Raw genomic sequence first — 24730 nt, forward strand, 5'->3', positions numbered from 1 at the left:
AAATAGATCCCCAGGGGATTGTATACACATTAAAGTTTAAAGAATATTGGTCTGGAACTCTCATTACTGTGTAATTAAATGTAGCTGCCTTTCTAAACTAAGGGTACAGTACTTTTTGATTTGGTTGTAAGTCAGTCCAACTTTTTGCAGAATTAAATACATAGTGATAAAACCCAGTATAAATTTTAGGATTCTTTGGGTTAATTTTGATTCCATTGGGGCCAGGGTATTATTTTGGATGGCGTCTCTGAATTATTATTATTATTATTTTTTTAAATTTTGGCCGTGTTGGGTCTTCGTTTCTGTGCGTGGGCTTTCTCTTGTTGCGGCGAGCGGGGGCCACTCTTCATCGCGGTGCGCGGGCCTCTCACTGTCGCGGCGTCTCTTGTTGTGGAGCACAAGCTCCAGGCGCGCAGGCTCAGTAGTTGTGGCTCACGAGCCTAGTTGCTCCGCGGCATGAGGGATCTTCCCAGACCAGGGCTCGAACCCTTGTCCCCTGCACTGGCAGGCAGATTCTCAACCACTGCGCCACCAGGGAAGACCCTGAATTATTATTTAAGGGTTGTACTCTTCTCCATTTCTTTACTACCCACCTGTACTTAAAATTCCTGAAAATGAACTTATGCCTATTCTGTTTTTTGACATTCTCTCCTTTGGGTCACCAGTGACCTCTGTTCTAAAACTGTTGGCCTGTCCTCCTTATCTCTGGCCTCACAGGACCCCGTGTCCCACTCCTTCCTTCCTGGAGCACCTTCTGTCAGCTTTCATGATGTGCCCTCTCCTGCTTGGTCCCTTGACTCCCTTATTCTCCTTGGCCGGCTTCTTGTTGTCCTTTTGCTCTCCCCTGAAATGTTGGTGTTCCCCAGGCCTCTGCCTCAGATTCTTTTCCTTCTGACAGGTGATACTTCATGGTACTCCCCATGGGGCAGCTCTCTCAAGCACTGGCCTTGCGTTTTTGACTTTTTGTTGGAAATCTCAACTGGTTTGTCTCAAGGATATTTCCAAACTCTATTTACTAGAATTGAATTCACCTTCTTGGTCTTTCCTTACTTTTAGCTGCAGTTTAACTTTCCTACTAGTTAAAGTGTCTGGTTAGTTCGCTAAGTACTTGGGTGGGCAACCAGGAGAGACAGCATTGGCAGGAACTTGGATATGGGCAAAGAGATGGGTCAGTCAAACCCTTCTCACTCCCTGGAGCAGGTGTGTCCCGTCTCCTCCATTTATGTTCAGGTCCTCATTCCTTTTTAGGTCCAGCATTGCCATAGCTCCAAGCTGGTTTTGCCTTTGGTCTCTTCTCTGCACTTTCCTCTCCATTCTGCCCAGAACTGTCAAAGGAAGCTTGTAAGCTTGGCCCTTGTGTCCCTGTTAAGAGCAGTCCTTTGTTCATGAGCACAGCGCTTAACAGTTTTTAAAAAGTGCATTCAGGTGTGTTATTGATTCCAACTATATGCCAGCTCCTATGCTGAGTGCTGGGCTTCCCCAAATGAGTAAGCTATTGGACTTGTTTTCAGGAAATTACAGTCTACAGTGATTAAAATGACCAGATAATGTGAAGACCCGAGCTTCATTATTTGATCTTTATAATCATCTACAAGATAGCAGGGAAGGTGTCATAACCTTGTTTGACAGAGAAACTTAAGGTTCAGAAAGGTTATGCAAATAACAGTGACAACAGCAGCTGACACACGCCAGATACCGTTCTAGGCACTCTGTACGTGAAGTAATTTGATCTTCACAACAGTCCCGCGGCATGTAAGCGCTATTATTGTCTCCATTATACAGATGGGGAAACTCATCTGTACAGAGTGGTAAGTCTCTTGAGGCACAGAGAGATTACATGACTTGCCCAAGGTCACACACCTTTCAAGTGGCAGAGCTATGACTGGAACACAAGCAGCCTGGCTGCAGAGTCCATGAACATAACCACTGTACTACATTGCCCTCTTTAATTGACCTTGCTGCACAGTGTGGCTTCATTATGCCTAAAGAATAATATTTAATCTCATTAGTCAGTTTATTCCTCCTTGGTCTTGGCTCTTGTCTAACTTTTCCAGTATTACCTCATGCGCATTCCCTTCTCATATCCTTCACAGAGGTTTGTAAATGTGACATGTCCAACCCCTGTTCAGATTCCGTGCCATAAGTCTATGGCAACAGTGTAGCAGGAAAAAAGGGAGCCTGTTTGTTTCACTTAGAGCTCAGTCAGAGACAAGGATGTTTCTTGTCATTCCTGTATATTGGTGGGCAGATTTTGTTTGTTTTTTTAGTATTTTCCTTCAGTTTTAGGGAAAGAGGTCTTAGTTTTATTTCCTCATTCCTTGAAGTATCTGTAAGGATGTTAAATCCCATGTCCTAGGTTTTATAGTTGGTTTGTTCTAATCAAGATTCAGACACAGTCTGCACATGGCATTTGGTCGATATGTCTTTTAACTCTTGTTAATCTATAGGTTTGACTACCCATCTTTTTTTGTGTTTCCTTGCAGTTTATTTGATGAGTGAATTGGGTCATCTTTCCTGTAGTTTCCCACAATTTGGAATTTGCTGATTGCACCCCCCGATGTTCGTCTGTCCCTAGTGTTTCCTGACAATTGATAGTTAGGTCTGGATGCTTGATCAAGTTTAAGGTTTTATTTTTATTTTTTGTTTTTGGATAGAATACTTCCTAGGTAGTTGCTGGCTGCCTCTCTCAGGTCACTGGATCCTTGGTACTGGATACGCCCATCAGGAGGCACGTAATTCCTGGTTGTTTCCTACGTTGTTATGTTTGGTGAGTGGGTTTGGATGTTGCCTTCCTGCTCCACCAGCATTTTGCATAATGGTTTATTTTAGTTCGCTAAGTTTTCATATTCACAATTGTTCTTTGTGGTGCATTGTGATGTTCATCCTTTAAAAACACACATGTGTGCCTGTGTGTATACACATATGTATGTATATATACCTATATATTACAATGAGTGTATATTACAGTTACAACAAATGGTGGCTATTAAAATCAACTGGATATTAATTAATGGGTACAGAGTTTGTGTTTGGGATGATGAAGTGGATAGTGCTCCTGGTTGTACAACATTGTGAATGTCCTCAGTGCCATTGAATTGTACACTTAAAAATGGTTAAAATGTTAAATTTTATGTGTTTTATCACAATAAAAACAAATCAATTGAAACTGGATTGTAACATACTGAATTTTTTTAAAAAATTAATCATTCCATGACTATTATTCTTTCCCAAAAAGAGTCAAAGTGAGATGGAGGTGGGGAGGTAAAATTCTTATTGACTGAAGAATGCCAACTAATCAGGTAGAAGGTATGATAGAATTAGAAAAAGAAGACAGGTTATTTGGCAACCTGCAGGTAATTGATTCAGGCACGTGTCCTCAGTGGATGCTAAAACCTTCAGTAAAAGATTGTTGGAATTCTCCCTGTCTCAAAGTATCTCCCTATAAATTACTAACTATAAAGAGGAAAAAGTACCGTTATAAGGGAGGGCTCGGCCTCAATCCGTGATCCAATTTAACATCATCAGAAGGAGGGAAAAGCTAGCATGGCACACCCACTGGTGTGATGCGATGAGAAGTATACAACGTGACCTTTAGAGTTTTCTTGCCAAAAATGTTGAATCTGAATCTAATCATGAGGAAACAATTAGACAAATCCGGAAAATAGGACGTTCTGTTAGACCTCTGGTCTGACTTTAAAAATGCCAATGTTATGAATGAAAAGGCTAGATTAAAGGAGGCTCCCAAAGAGACATGACAACCAAATGCAGTGCTTGAACGTGGATCCAAAATAAATAAAACAATGGCCCTGTTGGAGCAACTTGAATAAGGAGTTTATATTAAATTATACTGTAATAGTTGGCTAGGGCTGCCATAACAAAGTACCACAGAATGAGTGGCCTAAACAACAGAAAATTATTTTCACGCAAATCTAGAGGCTAAAAGTCCAAGATCAAGGTGTTGAGAAGGTTGTTTTCTTCTGAGGCCTCTCTCCTTGGCTCATAGATGGCCTTTGTCTCCTTGTGTCTTTACATGGTCTTCCCTCTGTGTCTGTGTCCTAATTTCCTCCTCTTACAAGGACACCAGTCTTAAGGGATTAAGGCCCACCTTAATGACCTCATTTTACCTTAATTACTACTTTCAATATCCTATCTCCAAATACAGATTCATTCTGAGGTACTGGGGTGTTAGGGCTTCAACACATGAATTTTGTGGGGACACCGTTCAGCCCATAACAGATATTAAATCATTTTTAAGGTGTCTTGGGTGAGATAGTGATATTGATGTTCTGAAGGAAAATGATCCTTGCTGTTTCATATATTTTATGTTTTCCACTAGATTTTAAACTGATGACAGGGACCTCAAAGTACCTGTTACATAACATTCAGACACCGTTTGTTGAATTGTTCGCTTACTTGGGGGTGCCACCCATGGCAAAGTGAAGGGGAACAGGAGATTTCTGCCGCATGCGTGTGGTTTGTTGGAAACTTCTCTTTTTCTAATAAACCATTTTCTCAAGCCCCTCCATCCCTCACTAAACTAAAAAAACTAATAATTTGGAATAGTTGAGGAGTTGTGCATGGGTAGCCTCCAGGAGAGCGCATGGTGGAGAATCATAGCTGCAGAGTAAACCTCAGCAGGGGTTGGGCTGTTCAAGGTAGATGAATCTCCATGACTACAGAGAAGCTGCTTCAGAAGGAGGCTCCTGGAGAAATGTGCTTCCTTTTGACTAAGGAGGTCCAGCTGCATTATAGCGAGACATTCCCAGCAGATCCAAACAGTATGTCTGCTGATTCAGACCAGCTGGTCCGAATAGCCTACTTCACCCTCCAGGTGGCTTGACAGGAAAGGCTGGTGATATATCCGGTCTCTTATCTGACTCTGCCAGGCCCACTGGCAAGGACTTTCATTCCTTGTGGGTCTTCACGAACTTACTTTATTGCAGGTTGATGTTGACTCTGCATTCAAGATTCCACTTTCTTTTCATTGTGAACTGAGATGGGCATCTCAGTTCCAAAGTAAAAGCTCAGCTCCTGGTTTCCTTATGGTGCTTCTTGGAGGTTTTTTTTTTTTTTTTCTTTTTTTGTGGTATGCGGGCCTCTCACTGTTGTGGCCTCTCCCGTTGCGGAGCACAGGCTCCGGATGCGCAGGCCCAGCGGCCATGGCTCACGGGCCCAGCCGCTCCGCGGCATATGGGATCCTCCCAGACCGGGGCACGAACCCGTATCCCCTGCATCGGCAGGCGGACTCTTAACCACTGTGCCACCAGGGAGGCCCTCTTGGAGGTTTTTGTTAGCCCATTTTGGTGTCCACCAGCAGTTTAAGAAGAGCCTGGTCTTGACCTTTGCCCAGCTTTCCATTGGGTTATTTGCCTTCTCATATTGACTTGTTCTAAGAGCGCTTTTAAATTAATAACCTTGGCCTTTTTGTCCTGTTACACGTTACTTATGTTTATTTTTTGCAGTTGTTTGATGTTTAATGGGTTCATACACACTTCTGATTTTTAAAACTTTTTATGTTACATGTTTATTCATCTTTTCCTATGGTTTCTGCATTCTGGTTTGTCTATCATGTTTAAACACAGCTTTCCCACTTAGTATTACATAAGAAACCACTTACGTTTGATGTCAGATGAAAGGTAGGAAACCAGTTTAATTTTTGTTGTTGTTGTTCAATCCCAGGAGGTCATGAACCTTCACTAGTGCCACTTCATCAGCCAGCATGACCTACTGCCAACTCAGCCCAGACCCTCTGCTGGCTCAGATTCTTAAGAGGAACTCTGACTAGTTCAGAAAGCCAAGAGAGCCTTCCCTTAGGGCTCAGCTGTCCACTGATGACTCAGTCAGCTGGGCCGCTATGAATATGGAAAGGATACACCAAACTGGCAAGCAAGGCACTGCTAGATTCTGTCCCAGCGTATGCTACTCTCATTCAATCCTGATTCTCACTCACTCTCTCTCTAACAGGTGAGAAAATAGGAAGTCATATTGCTGGTTAGCAATAGAGTCAGAATTCAGACGTCCATTTGCAAAGTCCATAAAAGTAAGTGTAAATAGCATTCTATGAGGGAGATCTGGTTAGAGAATCTGGAAAATCTTCCAGGAGGAATTGGCATTTGACTTAAGCCTTAAAAAAATAGTAGCATTTTTTAAACTTCTCATTATGGAAATTTTCCATAAAAAATTAGAACAGTGTAACAAACTCCCATGTCCCTTTCTAACCAGTTTCAGTAATTATCAGTTTATGGCAGATGTTGTTTAATTTATACTACACCCTCTCTTGTCCTCTCATCCCTCTGAGTTTTTCAGAGCAGATCCCCAACATCGTATCTGTAAATATCACTGTGTATCTCTAAAAAAGATTTTTAAAATGCACAACCAAAATATCATTGTCACATCTAAAAAAATTTTAGTGCTTCCTCAATATGATCAAATATCTATTCTGTACACATTTTACATATTTCCCCTATTGTCTTACAATTTTTTTAAATTGTTTTTTGAATTGTCATCTAAATAAGGCCCAGGCATTGCAATTGGTTGATATGACCTAATTTTCTTTAATCTCTAGGTTCTCTGCTTTCTTAATCTCCTATTCTCTCTTTTTTCCTTCTGAAAGTCATTATCACATATGATTAAAATCATGGACTCTGTTCAAATTATGGCTCTGGGCAAGTTACTCTACCTCTCTGTACCTCAGTTTCCTCATCTGTAAACAGGGCATGGTTGTTTTTACTTCCTTGGTTATTGGGAGGGTCAATATGCTCTTGTTTCTAAAGCTCAGAGCCAGGCCTGGACATAGTAAGCTTTACAGAAGTGTGGGCTTTCAGAGGGGTTTGGAACCAGAGCACTTGCTCAGAGTCATGTTGAAAATCGTGGGAGAGGAAAGAGTGAAATTGTGCCCAGTCTTTGGGACGAGGATCCCGGCTGTGCAGAGGGCTCCTGTTCATTTTCTTTTAACTTCCTCCTGGGTTCTTGACTGTTCTTCAATTATATGATGTTGATGCACAGCAGAATTTTGAACAGGTAAGGTATTATTTAGTGAAAGCAACTTTCTGTTGTCCTTTGATTTGCTGCTCTCTCTTCTCTGTGTCTAATAAGTTAGCTATTCTCTCAGCCATTTTACCTTTCTGTGGCATTATCTGGGCTCCAGCAACTTGTGATCTCCTAAGTAGAACCTTTCAGCACTTTATAAATACGTCATATACTTTTTATATTCCTTTGTTCCCCATCAGGAACATACACCCCAGTCTTCAGAACAGCACAATCAGTTTTTATTCATTTAAGGAGCAGTAGTAATTTGACAGTTGCTCATATGTAACAAATTATATTGGGAGTGGTAATTACAATTGCAGCTGGTTGCTAATTACACTGTAACCTTGATGCTTTAAAAAAAATTGAGACTGAGTTCAGCACATAATACTGAGAATAATATTCTCCATTAGGTAAATCTGGCTTCCACTGAACCACAGGTATTTATGTATGATAATGCCAAATCAGAAAGACTTATTTTAAGTGGCTTTCACCTGTAATGTTGTCCAGTAGCACCATTCATAAGGATAGCTTCAAGTCCCCATCTTTGATTGCCGAATTCCTGGCACATCCTCCAGGTAGTATAATTAGTATGAAGATGACCTGGGCTCTAGGGTCATTTTTGGCTCCGTGATGGTGATTTACTACTCCTCATTTAAGACTAAGTGTCTTACATGCCGCAGCTTCCGCATCTGGAGACTGGGATGTTAATGACTTTTCACCTTGAATAGTTTTAGTAATGTTTTAAGTGAGAGCAGGCATAAAGCCTTTAGCACATGCCTAGCATAGAGTTAAGGGCCCAGTAAAAGTTAACTGGTCAGTGTGAACTGCTGTAATCCGTAATAAATAACCCAGCTCCAGGACCTTACCTCTGCCCCCCCTGACTCCAAGAGTTACCAGAGTTAGCACTCTGATTTGTGATAGCATGTAGCATCACACACTTTGTACCAACCACTCGTTGATAAGCCTGTCGTTCCCCCTCAGGGGGCAGGGTCTCTGGTTATTTGGCATTGTCCCCTAGTGCCCAGTACATGGGAGCCTTCCCATAGGCGATCGTGTTGCATGAACGAACAAGTGGAGTGGCGCTGTCTCAGGCAGTGGTTCTCCTCTGGGGGCAGGGTAGTTTTGCCCCCAGGGGAGATTTGGTAATGTCTGGAGACGCTGTTGGTTGTCACATCTGGGAGAAGGGGTTGCTACTGGCATCTAGTGATTACAGACCAGGGATGTTGCTAAACATCCTATGATGCGCCCGACAGCCCTCTATAACAAAGAATGATCTGACCCAAAACAGTACGGCCAAGGTTGAGAAGCCCTGGTCTAAGGCAACTTGACTGTATTAGGTTGTGGCCCTGGGGGAAAGTCATGGGGCCTGGGGCCCATCAGCTGTTTGACCTGCAGTTTTCTCAACTACAAAGGAAAAGAATCCAACCTACTTCAAGGATTCAAAGACAGGGAGATCATACAGATGTGTGCCTAGTGACCCTGCCTGCTTAGTTTCATCTTGATGGTCCTGGCTACCCATGATCTTTTTTTTTTTTTTTGCGGTGCGCGGACCTCTCACTGTTGTGGCCTCTCCTGTTGCGGAGCACAGGCTCTGGATGCACAGGCTCAGCGGCCATGGCTCACAGGCCCAGCCGCTCCACGGCATGTGGGATCTTCCCGGACCGAGGCACGAACCCATGTCCCCTGCATCGGCAGGCGGACTCAACCACTGCGCCACCAGGGAAGCTCTACCCATGATCTTTTTTAAAAATAGACTTTATTATTGTTGTTTTGGAGTGGTTTTAGATTCATAGCAAAATTTAAAGAAAGGTTCAGAGATTTCCTGTACTCCTCCTGGCCGCCCCCCGCACATGCATAACCTCTCCCGCATTACCATCATCCCCCCATCAGAATGGTACATTTGTTACAATTGATGAACCTACAGTGACATATCATTATCACCCAAAGTCCGTGGTTTACATTAAAGTTGACTCTTGATGTTGAACAGTCTGTGAACACATTTTATAATGGTATGTATCCATCATTATAGTTTCATACAGAGTCTTTTCACTGCTCCAAAAGTCTGTGCTCTGCCTGTTTTCCTTCCCTATTTGGCAACCCCTGGCAACTACTGATCTTTTTACTGTCTCCATAGTTTTTCCTGTTCCAGAATGTCATATAGTTGGAATCATACAGTATGTAGCCTTTTCAGATTGGCTTCTTTCACTTAGTAATATGCATTTAAGTTTCCTTCGTGTCTTGTCATGGGTTGTTAGCTCATTTTTTAGTGCTTAATGATATTCCATTGTCTCGGTATACCACAGTTTATCTGTTCACTGACTGAAAGACATCTTGGTTGCTTCCAGCTTTTGACAGTTAGGAATAGAGCTGCTGTAAACATACATCCATCCAGGTTTTTGTGTGGATGTAGTTTTAAACACCTTTGGGTGAATACTTAGCAGCATGAATGCTGGATCGTATGGTAAGAGTATGTTTAGTTTTGTAAGAAACCTCCAATTTGTCTTCCAAAGTGGTTGTGCCATTTTGCATCCTCGTCAGCAAACAATGCAAGTTCCTTTTGCTGCACATCTTCACCAGCATTTGATATTGTCAGTGTTCTGGACTTTGGCCATTCTAGTGGGTATGTAGTGGTATTTCATTGTTGTTTTAATTTGTATTTTCCTGATGACTAAAGATGTGGAGCATCTTTTCATATGCTCATTTGGTATCTGTAGAACTTCTTTGGTGAGGTGTCTGTTAAGGTCTTTGGCCCATATTTTAATCTTAATTGAGTTGTTTGTTTTCTGATTGTTGAGTTTTAACAGTTCTTTATATATCTTGGGTAACAGTCATTTATTGGCTATTCTTGTGCAAATACTTTATCCAAGTGTTGGCTTGTCTTTACATTCTCTTGACAGTGTCTTTCACAGAGTGGAAATGTCCATTTTATTGAAGTCCAGCCTATCATGGATCATGCCTTTGCTGTTATATCCAAAAAGTCATCATCAAGCCCCAAGGCCATCTAAGTTTTCTCCTTTGTTGTCTTCTAAGAGTTTTACATTTAGGTCTGTGATCCGTTTTGAGTTAATTTTTGTTAACGGTGTAAGGTCTGTGTCTAGAATCATTTTTTGCATATCGATGTACAGTACCATTTGTTGAAGAGACTATCTTTGATCCTTTGTCAAAGATCAGTTGACTATATTTATGAAGGTCTAGTTCTAGGCTTTTTATTCTGTTAGATTGAGGATTATTATGTCTTTTTGGAGACTTGACCCTTTTATCATTATATAATGTCCCTGTTTATCCCTGTTAACTTTCCTTGCTTTAACATGGGCTCTGTCTGAAAGTAATATAATTCCTCTGCTCTCGTTTGATTAGTGTGTGCATGGTGTATCTTCCTCTGTTCATTTATTTTGATCTATATGTGTCTTTATATTTAAAATGTTTTTTTTGTAGATGGCATATAGTTGGGTCTTATTTTTTGACACATTCTAACAATCTGTCTTTTAATTAATTGGTACGTTGATGTTTAAAGTGATTTTGGTTATCTTCATTGGTGTATCTGATCTTTGTGTATCTGTGGTTTGGGATCTGACATTGATTGGGTGGAAATTCTGAATCATTATTATTTCAGATATTCCTTCTGGTCCTTTCTTCTCCTTCTGGTATTCCCATTACATGTATATTACACTTTTTGTAGTTGTCCCATGGTCTTGGATATTGTTCTGGGTTTTTTTTTGTTGTTTATTTGTTTGCTTTCAGGTTTTTTTCTCTTTGCTTTTCAGTTTTGGAGATTTCTATTGAAATATCATCAGACTCAGAGATTTTCTCCTCAGTTGTATCCAGTCTACTAATAAGCCCAGCAAAGGCATTCTTCATCACTGTTACAGTATTTTTGATCTCTAGCATTCTTTTTTAGTTCTTCCTTAGAATTTCCATTTTTTCTGCTTACATTGCTGATCTCTTCTTGCATGTTGTCTACCTTATCCATCAGAGCCCTTAGCGTATTAATCATAGTTGTTTTAAATTCCTAGTCTGATAATCTCAATATTCCAGACATATTTGAGTCTGGTTTTGATGCTTGCTCTGTCTCTTCAAATTGTGTACTTTTGCCTTTTGGTATGCTTTGTAATTTTTTCTTGATAGCCAGACATGAGGTACTGGATAAAAGGAACTGCTGTAACTAGTCCTTTGGTAATGTGGGCGTAGGGTGTAGAGGGAAAGGAAGTGTTCCTAGTCCTGTGACTAGGTCTCAGTCCATTAGAGAGCCTGTGCCCCTGGACAGTGTACTTCACAAGTGTTTCTCAATTTTTTCTTCCCCTCAGGTGGGAGAGGATGGCTGGAGGTGGCTGGAGTTGGGTATTTGCCTTCCCTCTGGTCAGCTAGCTCTGGTATTACTCCAGTGGGTTAGACTCCTCTGAAATAATTTCTTCTGAGGCAGACCTTCTTATAAAGAACAGAATGCTCTGATGCATTTCAACTTGGTTCCTTTTCCTTTCCTCCTACTGGAAATGCCAGGTGATTTTTCTCTGATATTCACTGAGAACCAGGTTGAGTTCCAGGAGGTAACATTCACAAAAGTGTGGGGAATCCACTATGTCTAGGTCCACCTAGAGTTTTTTAAGTCTTTTCTTGTCCACACTGAGCCTCCAGCAATTGGTCATTGTGATCCTCTGGTTCTCCCTTTCTGTTTCTCCATTTTGGGGGGCAGTGGTTTGCTTGGTGACATCACTCCTCTGATGGATCTGGGGAGAGTAGTTGATTTTTCAATTTTTAAGCTTTTTACTTATTTTTAGGACAGACTGGCAACTTCCAAGCCCCTTACGTGCTGGACTGGAAACCAGAAGTCTCCCCATCCTCTTTTGACTACCTTTCCTATATTGGAGAAAATCCCCACATTACAAGGCCTGCCTGCTAGAAGATATGAGTCAGAACTCAGTTCCCATCTTTCCCTGCAGCCAGGGCACGAGCATGTCATCTAGCTTTGTCAATTGGATGCTCATGTGTGACTTTGACTTGGAAGACGGCAACACAAGGAAGCAGCTTGTGTGTGAAGTTTCCATTTCGGCTGAGATGATAGGCAGCCTAGGCAACCTGCTTTTGTTGTGGGATCAGAGGTGCATTTCTCACCAGGTGACTCTAGGATAGTTTGGGGCATCACTGGTGGTGCCTTAGCCTTAAGCTGATTCTCCAGGCTTCCCAACATGACTGTGATCATCCAATACAATTTTAATACACTGTTTTTCTCCTTAGCCTGTTACCTTTTATTGCTTATTTCTAAGTTGGATACATGTTGGACCTACCTCCTCGTCTTCCTTTTGTATTTGGGATTAGAAATATCGTATAACTGTGTTTACAGCTTACATTTTTTAAGAGTAGCTATTAATCACTACCAACCTTATGTATCATTTTAGGATTCACAGAGCACTTTTTCTTCATTCTAATGAATCCTTAAGATAACTTTATGAAACAGATAAGTAGATTTTGTCATTTTGCCCTTTTTATAGATGAGGAAACTAAAACTTGGAGATGTTAACTGACTTGTCCAAGATCACCAAGTTAGCAATACATTGGAATCCAAATCTTTACTCTAAATGTGGTGATGCTTGCTTATGACAGGGTGAGCAAGCATCTCTTTCACCATAAGGAGTTGAAAATATAAACAGACAAATGTCTATTTCAGAAGAGACTTATATTGTCTCTTGTCAAATTTTTAGTCTTGGGAACATTTACTGGAATGTTAGCTTTAGCTTAATAACAATAATAATAAAATCTAAAATTAGAGCATTTAAAGTTATTTTGACCTAACAGAACCCACAGCTAAAACACCACCATTCATTTCTTAACTGCTGTACTCTTCTTCATACAGAATTTTAATGGTGATGGCTTTATTACTGTTTAATGTTTGTCTACAGCACATTTCACAAGCTACTGAATCCTTCTGATAAATATCTCCAGCATCCCTGAAATTACCCACTTGCATAATTACTCAGCAGGTTAACATTTGTGGTGTCTGGTGCTTTATAAGTCAACTGTTGAGTGATATGAACATTTGAGAGTTGATTACACAGTAAGGTTGTGGTTAGAAGAATGCTTAACATGGCATCTTGTCTGTATATTAATTTGTATTTCAGTAACTTTTTTATAATGACTGCTCTTCATTTATTTTTTAACATCTTTATTGGAGTATAATTGCTTACAATGGTGTGTTAGTTTCTGCTTTATAACAAAGTGAATCAGCTATACATATACGTATATACCCATATCTCTTCCCTCTTGCATCTCCCTCCCTCCCACCCTCCCTATCCCACCCCTCTAGGTGGTCACAAAGCACCGAGCTGATCTCCCTGTGCTATGCGGCTGCTTCCCACTAGCTATCTACCTTACGTTTGATAGTGTATATATGTCCATGCCACTCTCTCACTTTGTCCCAGCTTACACTTTCCCCTCCCTGGGTCCTCAAGTCCATTCTCTAGTAGGTCTGTGTCTTTATTCCCATCCTGCCCTTAGGTTCTTCATGACCATTTTTTTTTTTTTTTAGATTCCATATATATGTGTTAGCATACTGTATTTGTTTTTCTCTTTCTGACTTACTTCACTCTGTATGACAGACTCTAGGTCCATCCACCTGACTACAAATAACTCAGTTTTGTTTCTTTTTATGGCTGAGTAATATTCCATTGTATATATGTGCCACATCTTCTTTATCCATTCATCCGATGATGGACACTTAGGTTGCTTCCATGTCCTGGCTACGGTAAATATAGCTGCAATGAACATTGTGGTACATGACTCTTTTTGAATTATGGTTTACTCAGGGTATATGCCCAGTAGTGGGATTGCTGGATCATATGGTAGTTCTATTTTTAGTTTTTTAAGGATCCTCCATACTGTTCTCCATAGTGGCTGTATCAATCTACATTCCAACCAACAGTGCAAGAGGGTTCCCTTTTCTCTACACCCTCTCCAGCATTTATTGTTTGTAGATTTTTTGATGATGGCCATTCTGACTTGTGTGAGGTGATACCTCATTGTAGTTTTGATTGGCATTTCTCTAATGATTAATGATGTTGAGCATTCTTTCACATGTTTATTGGCAATCTGTATGTCTTCTTTGGAGAAATGTCTGTTTAGGTCTTCTGCCCATTTTTGGAGTGGGTTGTTTGTTTTTTTGATATTAAGCTGCATGAGCTGCTTCTACATTTTGGATATTAATCCTTTGTCAGTTGCTTCATTTGTAAATATTTTCTAACATTCTGAGGGTTGTCTTTTCGTTTTGTTTATGGTTTCCTTTGCTGTGCAAAAGCTTTGAAGTTTCATTAGGTCCCATTTGTTTACTTTGTTTTTACTTCTATTTCTCTAGGAGGTGGGTCAAAAAGGATCTTGCTGTGATTTATGTCATAGAGTGTTCTGCCTATGTTTTCCTCTAAGAGTTTTCTAGTGTCTGGCCTTTCATTTAGATCTTTAATCCATTTTGAGTTTATTTTTGTGTATGGTGTTAAGAAGTGTTCTAATTTCATTCTTTTACATGTAGCTGTCCAGTTTTCCCAGCACCACTTATTGAAGAGGCTGTACTTTCTCCATTGTATATTCTTGTCTGCTTTATCAAAAATAAGGTGACCATATGTGTGTGGGTTTATCTCTGGGCTTTCTATCCTGTTCCATTGATCTGTATTTCTGTTTTTGTGCCGGTACCATACTGTCTTGATTACTGTAGCTTTGTAGTATAGTCTGAAGTCAGGGAGTCTGATTCCTCCAGCTCCGTTTTTGTTTCTCAGGATTGCTTTGGCTATTCGGGGTCTTTTGTGTTTCCATACAAATTGTGAAATATTTTGTTCTAGTTCTGTGAAAAATGCCCTTGGTAGTTTGATAGGGATTGCACTGAATCTGTAGATCACTTTGGGTAGTAGAGTCATTTTCACAATGTTGATTCTTCCAATCCAAGAACATGGTATATCTCTCCATCTGTTTGTATCATCTTAAATTTCTTTCATCAGTGTCTTATTTATTCCTAGGTATTTTATACTTTTTGTTGCAGTGGTAAATGGGAGTGTTTCTTTAATTTCACTTTTAGATTTTTCACCATTAGTGTGTAGGAATGCAAGAGATTTCTGTGCATTAATTTTGTATACTGCTACTTTACCAGATTTATTGAGTAGCTCTAGTAGTTTTCTGGAAGCATCTTTAGGATTCTCTATGTATAGTATCATGTCATCTGCAAACAGTGACAGCTTTACTTCTTCTTTTCCGATTTGGATTCCTTTTATTTATTTTTCTTCTCTGATTGCTGTGGCTAGAACTTCCAAAACAATGTTAAATAATAGTGGTGAGAGTGGGCAACGTTGTCTTGATCCTGATCTTAGTTGAAATGGTTTCAGTTTTTCACCACTGAGGACAATGTTCGCAGTGAGTTTGTCATATATGGCCTTTATTATGTTGAGGTAAGTTCCCTCTATACCTACTTTCTGGAGGGTTTTTATCATAAATGGGTGTTGAATTTTGTTGAAAGCTTTTTCTGCATCTATTGAGATGATCATATTGTTTTTCTCCTTCAATTTGTTAATATGGTGTATCACATTGATTGATTTGCGTATATTGAAGAATCCTTGCATTCCTGGAATAAACCCCGCTTGATCATGGTGTATGATCCTTTTAATGTGCTGTTGGATTCTGTTTGCTAGTATTTTGTTGAGGATTTTTGCATCTATGTTCATCAGTGATATTGGCCTGTAGTTTTCTTTCTTTGCGACATCTTCATCTGGTTTTGATATCAGGGTGATGGTGGCCTCATAGAATGAGTTTGGGAGTGTTCCTCCCTCTGCTGTATTTTGGGAGAGTTTGAGAAGGATAGGTGTTAGCTCTTCTCTAAATGTTTGATAGAATTCGCCTGTGAAGCCTTCTGGTCCTGGGCTTTTGTTTGTTGGAACATTTTTTTTTTTAAATTTTATTTATTTATTTATGGCTGTGTTGGGTCTTCGTTTCTGTGCGAGGGCTTTCTCTAGTTGCGGCAAGTGGGGGCCACTCCTCATCGCGGTGCGCGGTCCTCTCATTATCGCGGCCTCTCTTGTTGCGGAGCACAGGCTCCAGACGCGCAGGCTCAGTAATTGTGGCTCACGGGGCTAGCTGCTCCGCGGCATGTGGGATCTTCCCAGACCAGGGCTCGAACCCATGTCCCCTGCATTGGCAGGTAGATTCTCAACCACTGCACCACCAGGGAAGCCCTGTTGGAACATTTTGGAACATTTTAAATCACAGTTTCAATTCAGTGCTTGTGATTGGTCTGTTCATATTTTCTATTTCTTCCTTGTTCAGTCTGGGCAGGTTGTGCATTTCTAAGAATTTGTGCATTTCTTCCAGGTTGTCCATTTTATTGGCATATAGTTGCTTGTAGTAATCTCTCATGATCCTTTGTATTTCTGCAGTGTCAGTTGTTACTTCTCCTTTTTCATTTCTAATTCTATTGATTTGAGTCTTCTCCCTTTTTTTCTTGATGAGTCTGGCTAATGGTTTATCAATTTTGTTTATCTTCTCAAAGAACCAGCTTTTAGTTTTATTGATCTCTGCTATCGTTTCCTTCATTTCTTTTTCATTTATTTCTGATCTGATTTTTATGATTTCTTTCCTTCTGCTAACTTTGGGGTTCTTTTGTTCTTCTTTCTTTAATTGCTTTAAGTGTAAGATTAGGTTGTTTATTTGAGATGTTTCTTGTGTCTTAAGGTAGGATTGTATTGCTATAAACTTCCCTCTTAGAACTGCTTTTGCTGCATCCCATAGGTTTTGGGTCATCATGTTTTCATTGTCAGTTGTTTCTAGGTATTTTTTTATTTCCTCTTTGATTTCTTCAATGATCTCTTGGTTATTAAGTAGTGTATTGTTTAGCCTCCATGTGTTTGTATTTTTTACGGATTTTTTCCTGCAATTTATATTTAGTCTCATAGCATTGTGGTCATAAAAGATACTTGATACGATTTCAATTTTCTTAAATTTACCAAGGCTTCATTTGTGACCCAAGATATGATCTATCCTGGAGAATGTTCCATGAGCACTTGAGAAGAAAGTGTATTCTGTTGTTTTTGGATGGAAGGTTCTATAAATATCAATTAAGTCCATCTTGTTTAATGTATCATTTAGAGCTTGTGTTTCCTTATTTATTTTCATTTTGGATGATCTGTCCATTAGTGAAAGTGGGGTGTTAAAATCCCCTACTATGGGTTGAGAATCTGCCTGCCAGTGCAGGGGAGATGGGTTCGAGCCCTGGTCTGGGAAGATCCCACATGCCACGGAGCACATAGGCCCTTGAGTGACAACTACTGAGCCTGCACGTCTGGAGCCTGTGCTCCGCAATGAGAGGCCGCGACAGTGAGAGGCACACACACCGCGATGAAGAGTGGCCCCCAGTTGCCACAACTAGAGAAATCCCTCACACAGAAACGAAGACCTAACACAGCCAAAAATAAATAAATGAGTAATTAAAAAAAAAAAAGCCCCTACTACGATTGTGTTACTGTCGATTTCCCCTTTTATGGCTGTTAGCATCTGCCTTATGTATTGAGGTGCTCCTATGTTGGGTGCATAAATATTTACAATTGTTATATCTTCTTCTCGGATTGATCCCTTGATCATTATTTAGTGTCCCTCTTTGTCTCTTGTAAGAGTCTTTATTTTAAAGTCTATTTTGTCTGATATGAGAATTGCTACTCCAGCTTTCTTTTGATTTCCATTTGCATGGAATATCTTTTTCCATCCCCTCACTTTCAGTCTGTATGTGTCCCTAGGTCTGAAGTGGGTCTCTTGTAGACAGTATATAGATGGGTCTTATTTTTGTATCCATTCAGCCAGTCTATGTCTTTTGGTTGGAGCATTTAATCCATTTACATTTAAGGTAATTATTGATATGTATGTTCCTATTACCATTTTCTTAATTTTAGGGGTTTGTTTTTGTAAGTCTTTTCCTTCTCTTGTGTTTCCTGCCTAGAGAAGTTCCTTTAGCATTTGTTGTAAAGCTGGTTTGGTGGTGCTGTGTTCTCTTAGCTTTTGCTTGTCTGTAAAGGTTTTAATTTCTCCATCAAATCTGAATGAGATCCTTGCTGGGTGGAGTAATCTTGGTTGTAGGTTTTTCCCTTTCATCACTTTAAATATGTCCTGCCACTCCTTTCTGGCTTGCAGAGTTTCTGCTGAAAGATCAGCTGTTAACCTTATGGGGATTCCCTTGTATGTTATTTGTTTTTCCCTTGCTGCTTTTAATATTTTTTCTTTGTATTTAATTTTGGATAGTTTGATTAATATGTCTTGGCGTGTTTCTCCTTGGATTTATCCTGTATGGCACTCTCTGTGCTTCCTGGACTTGACTATTTCCTTTCCCATATTAGGGAAGTTTTTAACTATAATCTCTTCAAATATTTTCTCAGTCCCTTTCTTTCTCTCTTCTTCTTCTGGGACCCCTATAATTCGAATGTTGGTATGTTTAATGTTGTCCCAGAGGTCTCTGAGACTGTCCTCAATTCTCTTCATTCTTTTTTCTTTATTCTGCTCTGCAGTAGTTATTTCCACTATTTTATCTTCCAGGTCACTTATTCATTCTTCTGCCTCAGTTATTCTGCTATTGATTCCTTCTAGAGAATTTTTAATTGCATTTATTGTGTTGCTTATCACTTTTTGTTTGCTCTTTAGTTCTTCTAGTTCCTTTTTAAACGTTTCTTGTATTTTCTCCATTCTATTTCCAAGATTTTGGATCATCTTTACTATCATTATTCTGAATTCTTTTTCAGGTAGACTGCCTATTTCCTCTTCATTTGTTTGGTCTGGTGGGTTTTTACCTTGCTTCTTCATCTGCTGTGTGTTTCTCTGTCTTCTCATTTTGCTTAACTTACTTTGTTTGGGGTCTCCTTTTTGCAGGCTGCAGGTTTGTAGTTCCTATTGTTTTTGGTGTCTGCCCCCAGTGGCTAAGTTTGGTTCAGTGGGTTGTGTAGGCTTCCTGGTGCAGGGGACTAGTGCCTGTGTTCTGGTGGCTGAGGCTTGGATCTTTTCTTTCTGGTGGGCAGGCCCGTGTCTGGTGGTGTGTTTTGGGGTGTCTGTGACCTTATTATGATTTTAGGCAGTCTCTCTGCTAACGGGTGGGGTTGTGTTCCTGTCTTGCTGGTTGTTTGGCATAGGGTGTCCAGCACTGTAGCTTGCTGGTCATTGAGTGGAGCTGGGTCTTAGGTTGAGATGGAGATCTCTGGGAGACTTTTGCCATTTGATATTACATGGAGCTGGGAGGTCTGTGGTGGACCAATGTCAGCTCTCCCACCTCAGAGGCACAGGCCTGAGACCCGGCCAGAGCACCAAGACCTTGTCATCCACACGGCTCAGAATATAAGGCAGAAAAAAGGAAAGAAAGAAAAAATAAAATCAAGTTATTAAAATAAAAGATAATTATTAAAAAAATTTTTAAGTAATAAAAGAAAGAATGAAAGAAGAGAGCAAGCAAACCAAAAAACAAATCCCCCAATGGTAACAAATGCTAAAAACTATACTAAATCAACCAAGAAAAACCAAAAAAAATGGACAGACATAACCCTAGGACAAATGGTAAAAGCAAAGCTATACAGACAGAATCACATGCAGAAGCATTCACATACTCACAAAAAGAGAAAAAGAGAAAAAAATATGTATATCGTTTCTCCCAAAGTCCACCTCCTCAATTTGGGATGATTGGTTGTCTATTCAGGTACTCCACAGATGCAGGTACATCAAGTTGATTGTGGAGGTTTAATTCGCTCTTCCTGAGGCTGCTGGGAGAGATTTCCCTTTCTCTTCTTTGTTCGCACAGCTCCCGGCGTTCAGCTTTAGATTTGGCCCCGCCTCTGCGTGTAGGTCGCCGGAGGGCGTCTGCTCTTCGCTCACAAAGGACGGGGTTAAAGGAGCAGCTGATTCGGGGGCTCTGGCTCACTCAGGCCGGGGGGAGGGAGGGGTATGGAGGGCGGGGCGAACCTGCGGCGGCAGAGGCCGGCATGACGTTTCACCAGCATGAGGCGTGCCGTGCGTTCTCCTGGGGAAGTTGTCCCTGGATCCCAGGACCCTGGCAGTGGCGGGCTGCACAGGCTCCCGGGAGGGGAGGTGTGGAGAGTGACCTGTGCTTGCACACAGGCTTCTTGGTGACGGCAGCAGCAGCCTTAGCGTCTCATGCCTGTCTCTGGGGTCCGCGCTTTTAGCCACGGTTCGCGCCCGTCTCTGGAGCTCCTTTAAGCAGCGCTCTTAATCCCCTCTCCCCGCTCACTGCAAAACAAAGAGGCAAGAAAAAGTCTCTTGCCTCTTCGGCAGCTCCAGACCTTTTCCCGGACTCCCTCGCGGCTAGCGTGGTGCACTAACCCCTTCAGGCTGTGTTCACGCCGCCAGTCCTCTCGCCGCCAGTCCTCTCGCTGAGCTCCGACCGTAGCCCGAGCCTCAGCTCTCAGCCCCCGCCCGTCCTGGCAGGTGAGCAGACAAGCCGCTGGGGCTGGTGAGTGCCGGTCGGCACCGATCCTCTGTGCGGGAATCTCTCCGCTTTGCCCTCCGCACCCCTGTTGCTGCGCTCTCCTCTGTGGCTCCGAAGCTTCTCCCCACCTCCACCACCCGAAGTCTCCGCCCGCGAAGGGGCTTCTAGTGTGTGGAAACCTTTCCTCCTTCACAGCTCCCTCCCGCTGGTGCAGGTCCCGTCCCTATTCTTTGGTCTCTGTTTTTTCTTTTACCCTACCCAGGTACGTGGGGAGTTTCTTGCCTTTTGGGAGGTCTGAGGTCTCCTGCCAGCGTTCAGTAGGTGTTTTGTAGGAGTTGTTCCACGTGTAGATGTATTTCTGATGTGTTTGTGGGGAGGAAGGTGATCTCCACTTCTTACTCTTCTGCCATCTTGAAGCTCGGATCTGCTCTTCATTTATTAGAATGTAGGGAAACTGTAGGATGAGGAATGAGTGACTCAGTGAAGTCAGTGAAAAATTGTTTTTCTTAAATGTGATGGGACCTCTCTTTTTTTCTTCTCCAGTTAATGGTAACTGTGTTTTGGGGGAATTTCTTTTAGAGTTACTGATTGTATCAGTCAAGGTTCACTTTCAGAGCACAGAATTCACACTTTATCTTTCTGCTTTTCCTTGCCGTGCTTCCCACTGCCCCCCTTTTAAACCAGTCATTGAAGTTATGTTATTTTTGGCTGTTTTTATATTTGTATTTGGGATGTACCTAGCTGGTATATGTGTCTTGCAAATGCTATTGCTGTTATTTATAATGTTTGTCTTATCAAAAATTTTACATATTCAGTGTTCCTCAAATTCTGCCCCGTGGAACATAGATTTGGGGAATTGACCTGAAATTTCAATACTGTCTTTAAACAAAGGTTAACTTCTCCCAGTTTATGGAAAAACATATAATGCATAGTTTTTCCAGTTTCCCCCCACCCTTAACCTCCACTTGGTGTGAATGTTATGTGCTTGTGTATAAAATTCTCTATTGAATTAAGTAGGAAATGGTGATAATTCAGTCATCTGCCAATAATCCTTTTTCTTCTTGGTGATTTACTCCCTAACTATGTTTGAAAATTACTTTATTTAAATCTCTTGATATAAATATTTTGTTTTAATGGTGGCATCTATTCTTATAAACGCAAATTCAGAAGAGTAATGATAAAGCAAATCAGGCAATCAGGTTGTAAGAATAGTATCTGTAAATATTTACATGCTATTAGTATATGAGAAATATATGCATGTATACAAAACAATGAAAATCAGCCTTTTGGAAAAACTCTAGAGTTTGATGAATCTTCTGAGAAGCCCAATGAACTAAGGATTGTCAGGTGATGCAACGTGCCGCTTGCCGAGCAGGTGTTCTGAGTTGGCTTAAAAAGGGAGGCTACATTTCTTGGCTCCCTTTTTGCAGTTCACAGAACTTGCTAGCGCCTGGTTTTGCCATCAGGTAGACTCCATCTCAGTATACCTTCGGAACGCTGGTATGTCTAACTGTAACTTAAGTGTAACTGTAACTTAACTGTAACTATGAAGTGTTCTGTACACATTAGGTGACCTGACTTAAAAGTGCTGGGCCGCTATATGGATTGTTTTCTCCTGTGCCCTCCACCCTGGGAGAGTTACAGAGTGAAAGCTTTCTTTCTCTCACAGAGATGTAGTCCTGGTGGTGCATTTTGGGATTAGTAAGTAGAAGAACCTGTGGGAATTTAGGGCGGGGTTGGGGGGGAAGTTCACTCTGAAACTGCGTTGCCCAGGGAAGGCTTTATGAAGTGTGTGGCCTGGTGAATTAATTTGATTTTAAAGGATGTGTTATTCAGATGGAGCAAGAATAGTTCACTTTGTGGAAACTTACCTTTGCTTTTAAAGGTAAGCAAATTAAGTGCTGAGGGTCACCATATGCCTTTTAAAAAACTGTTACGGTCTTGAGATGTAGAACTCGAAGGGAATTTCTTTGCTCTTAAAGGAGAGGATATAGAGGCATTTCATGCTGGCTCATCTTCTCTGATAGCGTTTGTCCTACGCCACCTTTCTCAGAATATAGACCCAAAGGGAGGGAATCTTCTGAGACTCTTAGCACTATCATCAATCTTAGGTTGGTTAGCAGTCTGTTTTCTTCTCGTTAATTGACAGCAAAGAACACTCACTAATTGAGGATTTTAAGGAGATTACAAATTCTTAAGGATAAAAATAGCATTGGTGGTTACAAGTACTCAGCTGAAGTTAAGAGTTATCAGTCTTGCTTTGGGAAACAAGGTGACCAACTAACTGGTTTCAGGAAAACTACCTCTCCTATTCCAGTGATTAGTTAATAAAATTATTCCTGACAGTGGCAGGCCAAGAAGCTCAGGCAGTTACATATTTCGAGACAGAGAACCCATTGTCCAAAGGTCTCAGAAGAGCCTTTGCAAACACATAGAAAGGATTTAGAACAATTTGCATAAATCTCCCCATGGATAGCGACATGGCTCCAGTATTGGGGTGGTTCCAGGAACCCCTCCTTGGCTGTATTGTGGGGTGACGCTGTGCTTGGTGAGAATTCAGTCTCCTGACGGTTTTTGCCAGCAGGATGGGGTGATGGGACGCTGAATAAGCCTACTGTTTGGTTCCACATAAGGACTCTTTTGTGTTGGCCTGGGGCAGCCATGTTCAAGTTTGTCTTCTTTTTCCCCAATGATGTTTTTGGACTTTGTGGGCTGGAGAATTAAGCACAACACCTATTCTGAGCTAATCTGTCAAACTTTGCTCTGAAAGGTAACCATAGCCCTTTGTATTCTAGAATGTGGTAAATAATAGTCATACATATGGAGACTTAGGATTTTTTTTTCGTTGAAGTGTAGTTGATTTACATTATTAGTTTCAGGTGTACAACGTTGCTATTCAATATTTTTTATAGATTATACTCCGTTTAAAGTGATTACAAAACAATGGTTATATTTCTCAGTGCTGTATAATTGGAGACTTCTGGTTTCTTAAAAGTAGGGGAGAGGAGGAGACTGCTTGGCATGACCAGATAGCTGGGCATTCACACCTGTCCATTGTGGAACTGTGGGAAGTAATTCCCTTCTATTAATATTGTTTGCCTTACTCACTAACTTCTCTCAGAACTATGTGCTCTTACATAGTTAATGAACAAGTTGTACTTTAATATTCGCCTGTGAAAGGTGTGGGTCACGCTGGAGTGTAGTTTAAAATGCCAGGTGGTTACAAATCTGTTTCAACTTTTCTTTTTTTCTTATTCATTTTGGAAAAACAATGGTATATATTAAACACTACATATTAGGAGCTTTCCTGGTTTCTTGCACGGAATGTTATCATTCTAGAAACCACATAAGGAGTCTAATTTAAAATCCAGAGAGTAGTTTATGCACTGGGGAAATTTAGTGCTTTAAGTGTAAAAATGAAATCCACTGATTTCTAACCTGGAGTTTATTTTCTTTCAGTCTGCTAGCTTGGTTTCTCAGCTTTGTTCTAATAATATAAACATTTTTATGTTTATTTATAGGTGGCTTTAACCAAGAGAGCAGATCCAGCCGAACTTAGAACAATATTTTTGAAGGTCAGTATAAAGAATCTATTTTGTTTTTTGTTTGATTTGTGTTCTGTAACTCTGAAGATTATTTTTGAGCAGCTCTTAATTTCATTGTTATATTTAAAAAAAATCCCCCAAACTATCTTAAGATGTATAAAAGAGATCCTTTACAGTTATATCTATTTTTTAAAATGTATCAGATACTTGTAGGCGATTGTTTGTGATGGCTGCATGGTTTATGTTTTACTTTCTTTTGTCTCACATGGTATTAGGTATTGAAACAGAGTTGCCGGGTGGTGGTGGTGGGGATTTAGTCTCACAACCCATTTACCTTTCCAGGATTGACTTGTGCAGTTTGATGATACTAATGCTTTTCCTCCTAAGAAGTTTAAAGCTCTTCGTAAACATTTTAGTAATCCTTCTTTCATCCAAAGGGGACCAGCCTTGTCTCTCCTTAGAGCATTGTTGTTGCTGTCATCATCATCATCTTCATCATATCATTTTATTTCAACTGTGGTGCCCTTGAGGAGGCCCCAGTATGAGTAATAGTAGATACTACATCACAACAGACAGCACACAAGTTTATTTCCTTAGTTTCTTATGCTTGCACCTACTTTGTGACATTAGGCACTGAGTGATTAATACTCTAGTAAAAGCCTACCTCAGGTCCCAAACACTGGACCACTTTTAAGGTTATTTAACTGGCAATGAAACACTT

At 40.7% G+C, this 24730-nt stretch overlaps 1 protein-coding gene across 2 annotated transcripts in view; it reads left to right on the forward strand.

The window, feature by feature from the left end:
* Nucleotides 1-24730, forward strand: part of SLC25A13 (solute carrier family 25 member 13) — a 209686-nt gene that overhangs the window by 9217 nt on the left and 175739 nt on the right. For both annotated transcript variants that reach the window (XM_060108215.1, XM_060108216.1), the window contains exon 2: nucleotides 23986-24039. In XM_060108215.1, the coding sequence (XP_059964198.1) occupies nucleotides 23986-24039 (54 nt within the window). The remainder of the gene's footprint in view (nucleotides 1-23985; nucleotides 24040-24730) is intronic.

The sequence above is a fragment of the Mesoplodon densirostris genome, chromosome 9 (genome assembly GCF_025265405.1).
Source record: "Mesoplodon densirostris isolate mMesDen1 chromosome 9, mMesDen1 primary haplotype, whole genome shotgun sequence".
Classification (NCBI taxonomy): domain Eukaryota; kingdom Metazoa; phylum Chordata; class Mammalia; order Artiodactyla; family Ziphiidae; genus Mesoplodon; species Mesoplodon densirostris.